Source organism: Anopheles marshallii, chromosome 3 (assembly GCF_943734725.1).
Source record: "Anopheles marshallii chromosome 3, idAnoMarsDA_429_01, whole genome shotgun sequence".
NCBI classification, from domain to species: domain Eukaryota; kingdom Metazoa; phylum Arthropoda; class Insecta; order Diptera; family Culicidae; genus Anopheles; species Anopheles marshallii.
Window position 1 is genome coordinate 52615970 of NC_071327.1, and position 11345 is coordinate 52627314.

The 11345-nt window shown below is 42.3% G+C and overlaps 1 protein-coding gene across 1 annotated transcript; it reads right to left on the reverse strand.

The window, feature by feature from the left end:
- Nucleotides 1-1008: 1008 nt before the first annotated feature.
- Nucleotides 1009-6805, reverse strand: LOC128712252 (nuclear hormone receptor FTZ-F1). Its single transcript, XM_053807147.1, has 4 exons — nt 6407-6805; nt 3285-3383; nt 3088-3158; nt 1009-2329 (listed from the first exon to the last, which is right to left on the reverse strand). Exons 1-4 carry the CDS (start codon nt 6803-6805, stop codon nt 1009-1011), a joined length of 1890 nt encoding a protein of 629 aa, XP_053663122.1.
- Between the last annotated feature and the right edge of the window lie 4540 nt (nt 6806-11345).

Consider the following 11345-nt stretch of genomic DNA (forward strand, 5'->3'; position numbering starts at 1 on the left):
TGTGTCTATCCTAACCCTTTTATACGCTATGTCGCCTACGGTAAAGCAGTTTAGCCACAATACTGTTCGCTTTACTACCAAATAGTAGCGAGCGCTGTTTATTTCCTTTAGTTCATACCAAGGATTCGAATCCGATTGGTAAAAATTACTTAAGCATCTCTACAGCAAAAGCACTGCGAAAGATAGCTTACAACTGTTTCACGATACAAAGGTAATGATTATTCATTGATCTCATTCCAGCCGTGCATTTAAAATCGAATTGTTGATCTAACTGTTCCCATTGTTGCCCTTTGTTTTTGGCGGGGAAACATCAGATGGCAGTAGCATTGGTCTGAAGGTGCGTACCTTCATTACAATACCGTATGTAATAATAGCGGTTAGATGATGGAGTCTATTCCCTAGCGCGCTACTGATAATTTCAATCTTTTGCTAATACAATGTATCCATTATTTAACCGAACGTATCAAATACGCTCTGTAGAATAGAACAAAATCATACGAACACTATTCTACTGAGATGGCAAGGAATGAGCAATGTTTCACCGATTAGTTGTTCCTTCCAGAAGGAGAGTTTTTTAAAACATTTGTCTATCTGCATCATGACCTTGTGTTTTTTTACATATCAATCAGCATTCCATCGAGTTTCTGAACGCGGCACTGCTATTTACACTTCTCCTATCAAACTCACACCATTCCTTCATATACTCTCCCATATGCATACGCCAACCCGCAATAAGATTTATCCCCTAACGTCGAAACCGTATCCCCCAGAAAAGAGCACCTCCAACTGCAGGTAGGGATGTGGATCGACTGAATAATACAATAAAATTATCAACCATCAACCAACTTTCCCACTCACCAACCCAGGATAATGGCCAGAAGAAGGCGAGAAAAAAAGGAGAGGTAAGGGAGGAAGGGTCCTGCCCAGCCGAAAATATCACATGCCAAGGAGCGCCAGTTCGCTCGAGGCACACCCGAAAAGACGGAGTGCGCGCACCTTTGAAGTGAGCTACTTTGCAGCGATAGTGGCACTTGTTTCAAGGATTTCTCCACCATTACCACTATCACCACCACCACCCCCACCATTCCCATTGCTACCACTATCCAGATGATATGGATGATTTTGATGGCCGCGATGATTTCCGTGCGATATGGCATCGTTGTCCATGAGCGTCTGCAATTTCGCCTCCGGTCCGGTAGAAGCTGCACCCGTGGCTGCCGGCGTTGCAGGGCCTGAGGTCGCTGAAGAAATACCGGCTGGAAGCACTCCGGCCGCTGGCGGTTGTTTGGTAGGTGTTGAGGGTTCCTTCTTACTGCCACCACCATCCGTGGTCGATTTATTTCGTCGGAAAAAGTTTAATCCACTCTTTTTACTGCTCGTTTTCGTTGCCTTCGGCGGTTCGGACGTTCCATTGTCGCTGGACGCGTTGGAAGATGTCATTGATTCGCTACCAGCACCACCATTCACGGAAGGCTTATCTCCACCGGGTCCGGTACCTGAGCTTAACTGTGCGTTGTTAGCGGCACTGATGTTACCGCCAGTGCTGCCACTATTAGCAGCAACGCTAGAGCTGCTACTGCTGCTGTTGCTACTTTTCGACGAGCGAAACATGGGAAAAAAGTTGTGTCCCGAAGAGCTTTTCGTCGGTTCCTTGGCAGGCATCACTGGCGTAGAGTTTGTCGGTGACGTTTGTGGCACAGTTGGAGAAGAAGACGAGGTCATTGGGGGTGCGGCGTTCGTGCTAGCATCCGCGTTAGGCAGTGTTATTCCGTTGGTTTTGCTAACCGTAACGATGCTACTACCGTTGCTAGAAGACAGTTTCAGACTTTCAGTTTCCTTCGTCAGCATCTCAACGCTGTTGCTCGGTCCGTTCGCGGTGGTCGGTGTGATGCCGTTGGTACCGATCGTACCTTCAATACCGTCCGTAACGGATATCGTTGAGATCTGCTGTTCAATACTGGTAAGTATGGAGGAGTTGCAGTGGTTGTTGAGATTAATTGCACTTTGTTGTTGATGATGATAAGGATAATGTTGTTGCTGCCCGGTTGAACCAACCGATAAGGGAAAACGACTCTGCTGTTCATGTGAATTTGGAAGCTGCTCGTATTGCTGTTGATATTGCAGTTGATGCTGATGCTGTTGTTGCTGCTGATGTTGTTGTATCGTTTGCTCGTAGCTAGGTGCACTGTCCGGACCGAACTCGGTGTAGACGACTAGATTCTCCGGAGGACCATTATCTGAACGGCCCTTATCACGACACGCCTGTACCGCACTCCATACGTCTTTCAATTCACCGGACAGGTCACGATCTTTGAGTATTTCAGGTTTTCTAAAAAAAAAGCAGAAAATAAAACATTAATAAGTGGAATTTCAAATTGAATTTCAATTAAAGATCACTTCCGGTGGCTGTAAGTACAATTCTATCACATTATTTAGCTTACAACAAATACTGTTGGAACTTCACTTAAAAAATCTTAAGAACTTAAGAAATTAAATTATTTTTGCTCACTAGACTCCGAAGAGGTAGTTATGTCATTAGAATGACCTGATACAATTCAGTCCTTACAGCTTGTAGGGGCATCCACATGAACAGAAGAAGCGTAATATATGTAATTAACACCAGGACCGCCAAAAACAAAAGTAGCCATTCATAAATAAGTAAGAAAGATGATGATAATCGTGACTGCTTTTGATTTCGAAAGTCAAATTGATCGTAAAGATAATTTAACAACTATTGTACTTGATCCATCAAGTCTTTCACGAGGATGATTGCCTCAGTATTTAACAAACTGATCCACCACAGTTCTTAACGTAATCGAATTCCATATAACACCTCAGGGAGCTCAGGGCTCAGGCTGCTTTTAAACTTTCATTTGTAATTATTAAGGTGGTAATTTCTTCTCATATATTTTGATATTCCAAAAACAAAAACCACCAATGCAATACTTGTATGGTTCGTAACTAAAGCTTCACTATTTCCCAAATAAAACCTACTTTTAGTAGAAACATAACAAATAATACTGCTTATACGTTTCATCGGCCAGTGACGTCGCTTCCCTGTTCGACAGTACCACCGTAGTTACTCACCTCGATAGATGCAAAGAAGGATTCATGGCTTCCACAAACTCGCACATCAAATCGACCAGATTCATTCGTTCCTAAAATAAAAAGCAAATAAAAAAAAGTAAAGGGAAGGTACACCACAATGAGTCAAGAGCCATACACACATAAAAGCGGCACAGAAAGCGCCGTTTGTTTGTTTTATGCGATATGTATATATTTACCGGTGTGTCGGGGCATTTACGACCAGCCTTCTTCAGTACCTCTGGGCTGGCCATTACGGCATAGACTAGCGGTGGCACTTTCGGGCTACCGGGTGGAATCTGCGAATAAAAATGTAAGATGAACAAAAACAAAAATCATCCCGTTAAAGTAAGAAAACGTAAGTCTTGCTTTCTTCACTCGAACATGCCTATTACTGTGCGGTTATGTCTCCCCGGAATTTCCCGTCCCCAAGACAGGTAATGGTCGATCACTACCACCAACGCTCCATCAACTGTTGGGAGCAACCCCTGCCCTGTCTGTCCTTTCTTCAAAAACCCCACCCGGTCCTATCAAACCGTGCTTTTGTAGCACACTTCTAAAGCATAAGCATCATAACTTTACAAGAGCATTAAATTTCACTTTTATCAACCTCGATCCTTCTTCTTTCTCACATTCAGCAACAGTGTGTTGTTTTCCTTTCTCTTGAGCGTCTTGCTTTTTTCTTTGTCGCCAATAAAACCGCCCGCTGGCCTCCCACACCACAGTGCGGTTTCAGTTCGTTCGTGTGTCATTTTCATTTCATTTCATTTTCCTCATTTCTCCATACCGCACGCAAACGGCACGCAACGGGGCACGGCGTTTATTCAATTTTCAATTTTCCATTTTCTCTTTCTATACTCTGCCGGTTTCCACTTTGGCAAACCAATTGTTGCGCTCTCTTTGTAACACCAGCAAACGGGGGTGTTTTTGTTTTGCTTACTTTTTCCTTATAAGCATAATTACAAGACACGCTTTTACTCCCCCCAAAAAATAGGTGATCAGTCGCACATTTTTTTTGCAATTCCTCCGTGAGGCTTTTCTTCCGTTCGAAGAGATGCAATGACGCACGGAGATATATATGGTAATTTCTTTGTTTGTTAAATATCTTTAAACGAAAATAAAACAATAACCTCTATAACGCATTGCAAACAAAAAGAAAGAGAAACATTTATATAACAAATCAACGGAGCTAAAATAAAAAAAAATCAGCGCACGTTTATAACCGTTCAATTAATTCCAGAAATAAGTTGCAGACTGGAACGAATCAATTAAAAAAAATTAAAAAAAAAAAAAAAAGCTTTTCTTCAATCATCACCGTTGATTAGAATGTTTAGCAACATTAAGTTGTACGATGCTTCGTCCAGTTATAATTAAAGTTTCAATTCTTTCCCCCCCATGCCGGATGAATAATGCGTTCATACTCTCCTTAATTCATCCATATCCATGCTAAATGATGGGTTTGTGAAAGTTTCCTATCATCGAAGTGCGTACAAGGTGTGAAGCAGTACGTTTGATTAAACTTTTTTCCCCTTTACCGTTGCTTTTGGGCAATTTTTTTCCCTTACCGGTTGCGTAATTAACGCGCATTGTACGTAAGTACGCTTTTATGCAACCAAGTTTTAGTAGCGAGTTTTCCCTTTTACTCACATGGAATGAAAGTGATGAGTACAATGTACAATCTAAAATATTTAATAAAGGGAAACGCCTAGGGAAAGCCAGTGGTCAGCAAACTTCTCGGTATAAACTGTCAAACATCAATGAAACACAAATTAAATTGATGTAATGATATCCCAATTGTGAATTCTAATTGAAGATTGAATTGTGTTCATACTTTCAGTAGTTATGGATATGCGAGAGATTGTTTTTTTTTATTGTTAACAAATATTTACGGGCAAAAAGTTTCGTACAGACATATGTTTAACAATAAACAAAATTTGATTACTATAGAATATCAACGATTTGCATAGTCTCCATAGGACTCATGTAAAATTTGGTAGCGGCGCCGGACACATCAGGACCGAGATGAAATCCTTTCTGGAATCGTTCCGCCTTAGCAAAGACTAACTGTCCACCTACGTGGTGAAATTAAGTCTAGGCAGTCATAACTGACAAATTAAGTTGTTGCTCAAAAAAGAAGAAAAAGATAGCGATTATTCGATCAAAAGAACAAGCAAAATCTAGAGTTTCCATTGCCAAGAGATTACCCAAAAACTATTAAATTGAAATAAAAAAACGGATTTCTAATTGACTACATAACACATGACCCAAAAACTCCCGGACCAAACTTCCAGGTAAAAAGTCATCCGATCGATTTAGAAGAATCAAACATTACGCTTCTTCTTCTGACAATAATAACCTTCTAGCCTGCGTGCCATAACTGCCATAACTGAATCTCTGTTTTTTATGTTTCGAAGTAACAGGGTAGTCAATCTTTTCTCCGATGAATGACGGTTCGAACAATACCATCTTTTTTAGGTAACCTATTGCAGACAACATCAAATGCGATTCACAAGATTTTTAGAGCAAACATCAAACGGAAAATCTAATCTTTCCAACGAGCAACATGGATGTTGCTCTCCATGTTCGTATCGATCGCCAAGATAAGAAAAAAACTAAACCAAAAGTGGAAATTTGCTTTCTTCGGATTTGTCAAAGTTCTATCAACCTGGTATATCGGCCATTACATTTATCTAAAAAGCCTAATTAACTCAGACATTTTAAATTATTTTTTTCATATAACTTAAAAATTCTGATTAATATTTTCATGGCATTTGCTACCAGCAACATTCAAGTTAGTATTAGAATAATATTTTTTTTAGCTAAAACCCGCATTCATATGCAAATTGCAACATTGCCGAGCAGTGATCAGTGATGTCGAGCGTAAATTGCCTTTATTGTAGATTGATAATAAAGAATATGATTTAAAAAAACTAAGGAAATTTAAGACAATGGCGTGACAAGACCTGCGATTCTTTGTATGGTCAATAAAGGTACAGGATTCTTTTCGAACTACTCATCATAGTGTCGACTGAACACTATACAACTGAACTCTCATTTCACATTCATTTCAATCTTTCATGTGGGATTTTTACCAACCCCACTGTATTTCAAATAGTGTCGAATCGAATCGTACACGAATTTCCTTCCGGCGTCTTCTCACACATCTTCTTCTAGTGATTTCTCCTTTCTTTATTCCTCGCTGGATGTTTCGTGTGCATCACGCTCCACCCAATATGATGATCATAAATCAATACCAATATCTTTTGACCCGCTTTTCCCGCGTATTAAACCTACCCACACATGAGGCACAGAAAAAGCTTACCTTGCCCACTTTCATACCACCGTACAGCGGTATCGGTGCGTCCGGATTGTCCGGATTGGCGATCCGCGTCCAGCTGAGCACGTTGATAAACACCTCCTTTCCGTCCACGGTTCGCTCCTTGATGCACATGTGTGGCTGCGGTGGATTCTTGAATGTTCGCGATGCCCGCGATCGCCGATGGGGGAAATTGTTCGGTATGCCATCGATCGTCAAATCCTGCTGCTGTGCCTGATGGTTTTGCATACCTACACCGCCTCCACCAACACCTACACCTCCGCCTCCTGCACCGATGTAATTCTGGTACTCGATCGGATGATTTGGTCCATTCTGCAGTGGGAAGTCGTGTTTGGGAGAACTGTTCTGGCGGATCGCGGTACCAAAGTCGGACCCGGAATTCATCGTGTTTTGGACCGGAAGGATTCACGCACACACACACACACACACACACCCCGCACACAACTAGCACAACTTGAATGTAGGATTCACACACGGTTCAGAACCACACATAGAACTTCTCTAAAGCAGTGGGCTCATTTATTTTTGCTTGATGAGGGCGTGTGTGTGTTTAGTGGAAAAAACGCACCAAACGGGTCGGTTCGACGATTGACGCTTCACTAGAATAATTTCGCTTTATCGATAAGTTGAGCACGCTCACTTGTCTACTGCCTCGTCCTAAAAAGCATATCTGGCACTTCTTCCGCCCAGCAAAACAAACAAACACAACCGTGCCAAGTTTGTTCAGTATCGGAACCTTCCTGTGCTTTTCCCTGTTCAGCCGCAGACACAAAAGGAAACGATAGTCCTTGAAAGCGTGAAAGAAAAAAAAACAACAGCACTCGTCGGGAGACAAAGGTACCTTCGTGCAACAAAGAATCAACCCGCTAGAGAATGCACCGGCGCACGGATGCCACGAAGAAAGGTACGCGAAACCAGCACCAGCAGCACCCGAGACAACCAGCACATCACCACGGCCAGCCGCACACTAGCACAACGAATAGCACAACACCACGTGCAACGTTTTCGCCGCCAGTCGGGTTTTCTTTTGTTGTTGTCGATGTGTACTTCTTGCCTGCAGCCAATGGGTGGATAGGATGTAACGCTTCTTACGGTACTGCTTCCATGCGATTTCCGGTCACCGAGATACTATGCACAATGGTTTCACTGCCTCGAGATGGTGGCGGTCGTAGTGGTGTTGTGGCCTTTTTCTCGTTTGCTCTTTTTCTGTCGTCGTTTCACGGTGTCTTCGCGTTTCCTAATCACGACAACGAAGGCAACCATAGTTGACGTGGTCGACGGTGGCGATGGTAATGCAATAAAACTGCATTCTTCATTGACAGCACAGCGCAACCACACAGTCTATATCGGTCGTCGTCGTCTACTGCGATGCAGAAACACTTGGAAGGAAGGTATAGCGAGCACGCCAGTAGGCCGCGGTGTGTAATGCTTGTCTGTCCGTGAATGTTTCTCTGCCCGCGTAAATGTTACACTGCACAGCGAGAAGTTGGAAGACCGCACATGGCCCACGTGAGTCGCTCGGGCTGGATGGAGATCGCTGATGAGGATCGCTCACCGAACGCACAGATGATTTCCGTGAAGAAACACCGCTCGGTAATACACCGGTCCTGCAGGTGAAAAAGAAAAAAGAGGGAATGAAAATGTGCCTCTTTCCCAACACTATCCCTACATGTGGTCAGTTGTTTGTATATTGATGTAGGATGAGGCGTGTTCATGGGGTGCGTGGAGCAAAAAGTTATGCTGCTACTATTTCGGGAGCATTTGTTTACTCGCACCTACTGTGCGGAGATCATTACCGTACCACGTTCACCCACACACGTTCACCTGACGTGCTTCTAGGCTTGCCGCTAACCCGCTTCGTTTGACTGGGAAAAATAACAAACCAACACCACTGTGCGGGGAACATTGGGTAGGAAAATTCACACCCACTCCCCCATTGCATGTTTGGGATGATTTTCCCGATACGTTTCATTCCTTACAGGCGTTCCTCGCTTCCTCCGTTCCTGAGGGATGGTAGTGCGAGTGAAACAGAAACACAACAAATCGAACCAGACAAGTAGCAGGCAGAGTGCTAGAGGAGTATCGCCCGACAGATGCTTCTTCCTATTGGTAGTAGTAGAAATAGTGTTTCTCACCACTACATCAACACACTCCCGAGAGCGTTTTTTCTTTCATTCTTCTTTCAGTCTTTGCTGATGCGTTCTCCGAAGAAAACTTCTCATGATGGATTATGTACTTTCCCAACGACGCAATCTGCATCCGTTTGATGATTTCCACACCCTCTGCCAAACACACACACACGCACGCACACCAGTACACACCATGTATATACAAGTGCACACATTTACACACTAGCGACGAAAGAATGTCCAGCAAATACCGGAGAGAAAGTTATGCGACATCGAGTTATGCCGTAGGCTTATTACAGTATGTCTGCCTGCGGGACCGATGTTGATGCGGTTTATTAACAGCACTGCCTGTGGAACTGTGTCCCGTGTTTTACCTTTTAAAAACAACGAACAAACAGACAGACACGGGCTACTTTGCACTTGGCGTTTGTTCTTGTTTGCGATCGACGGATGGGGGAGGACAGAAGGATGGAAGCGATGCAAGAACGGGACACGGCCCAACTATTACACCGCGTACCTGCAAACCAGCGATTGACATATTATTCACCAAAATGTTGATGATGTGTTATTGAACGACACGCGTAGACATCGCGGGGGAGAGAAAAAACATCATTTGCGCATACACACACACACACGCACCCAAACACACACTAGCAGGAACGGGAAATGAAGCGACAACGACGACGGGACACACCACGAATAACAAAACGCTACCAACACTCTTCTACGCTTTCTTCTTTGAGCTTTGATAGTGTTACCACCCTTCCAACGATACTTTACCGCACAAATTACATGCTATTCACGAAAGAGGATTGCAAATGTTTTGTAACATCACCGCACGCCCTGCCGTCGACGCGAATTTCATTTATAAATTTTGACTTTTCCTACCGATATTTGTTTCACGACGAGTGTTTTCTTTCGATTCTGTTTTCATCTGCACGACGGTTACGCTGCCGGTCACGCGAAAATGACAGTTGCTGTTTATTATGCAAAAAAATCGTTCCCAAACGCAGTAATGCGTACATTTTCATATTATTCAAATAATGCACGCAAATTAAACCGATAGAAAGGTCACAAAATTAAAATAGGTATAATAATAATAAGGCAAACAATTTAATCTGTTTTATTTAAAAAATAACCAAAATAATCCAGTGGACGCCATTTTGAACCCATCGGCTAGCAATGGCTAAACACTTTGAGCTGGGATTCAAAATGACCGTTTTGGAAAAAATTAACCATATATCGTTTTGCGTCGTGCAAAAACATTGCGATTGCGCACAAAACGTTTGAATGTATTTTTTAAATTTCCTAATGCTTCATGCTATGAGATTGAGTCTCTTCAGGACCATTCCATATTGTTCTCTAAGGCTATTATTAGAATAACAAGCGAGCCTGATGATTTCTTGTGGCATTACAAACAAGTTCAAAATCTCAGAGGTCTGCCAATTCCAAGTTTTCTTTGTTTATTTTACCAGTGGCTGGATACTCAGTGCCATGTTTATATATCTTAGGGCCCCAAACGGCGAAATAAAATAAGACTTTATCATTCACCAAACATTTGTGTCTTTTAATTCCAGCTCTGTTGATAAGATTTTAAAATTCAAAAACAAACGTATTTTTTAGATCGTTGAACATATGAAAAACCACATATTCTAGTCTTTTTCTAATTCTTTGCTGACTATTTCATCAAGTATCTTTGCTCTCTATTCAAGTGTGACCATTTTTTTAAACGTTTTATACAAATCTTTGGTTTTAAAAAGTTCATTGTGAAAATAATCCGAACAGAAAATTGTCCGAATAGAATGAATCCGAATGATTTTGTCTTTAGGTTTAGCAGTAATAACAGCTAAAACTCGGGACCATCTTGAGAGAAAGTTAATGAAGTCATAGAATGTTGATGTTTTGGTGACACTAAAGAAGAAATATTATTTGTTCAATGTGTGTGTATTCAAGTTGCTGATTGTTACACATAAGAGAGCGGAAATAAATACTCATAGTTACTATCGAAATAAAATACAATCTTATCATAGAATAGCGATCATCATCTACTTTCAACCAGCTGCGACAATCCATCTCGACACGTGTGAATCGACCATGTTTCATTTCCCTTTTACTCCCTCTTTACATATGCCAAAGCATAACACCCTTTTTCCCGGTATGACCACCAAGTGGTTGATTCCGCTGCAGAAAGCGTTAAATGATTTCCGGTTGGCGAAGATGCCGAGTGGTAGGTAGAGGTGTATTTTTTCGGAGAGATCATTCACCTTCAAGCTAACCGCTGTGACAGAAGCGATGAAAGTGAAGCGATTTCCGAAGCAAATGTGCGTATGCTCAACGTCTCAACACCGGCCCCTGCAGCGATTGCTGACGAGGTGGAATAGCATTGAAAAAAATAAAGCTAACAGCCGGTGCATAATAATGTGGGCAAGGTTTTGTTCGTGGGTTGCCGAGTGTTTATACGAGTATTTTCTTTATTTGCGACTCATTTTATTTGCAGAGATCTTCTACGGAATTGGAACCAGGTCTGCGGAATTTCTTCTCAAAGCAAGGTCAGCCTACCATCAAGCGCACTGATTGAAGCATTGCGTTCTGGTTCCGATTTACGTTTGGCGGTTATCTTGCATGTAAACCGTGTCATCCGTTTCGCTGATGTACCACGATTGAACTTTCTCAATAAAAAGAGGCCACGAAATTTTCAACGAGATGGTCAAGAGCAAGCGCGACGGCGAAATGGCAATGTCAGTGACTTGAACGATAGCTTAGTGGTGAACTGATTGATATCTGTTGCTTGAAAT

Bases quoted from the DNA above. Each gene is read 5' to 3' on its own strand.
- LOC128712252 (XM_053807147.1), bottom strand. From the start codon at position 6,805: ATGAATTCCGGGTCCGACTTTGGTACCGCGATCCGCCAGAACAGTTCT. The intron at 3,384-6,406 runs GTAAGCTTTTTC...TTTTATTCGCAG, and splicing joins GTGGTATGAAAGTGGGCAAG to ATTCCACCCGGTAGCCCGAA. The intron at 2,330-3,087 runs GTGAGTAACTAC...CTTTTTTTTTAG, and splicing joins CCTTCTTTGCATCTATCGAG to AAAACCTGAAATACTCAAAG.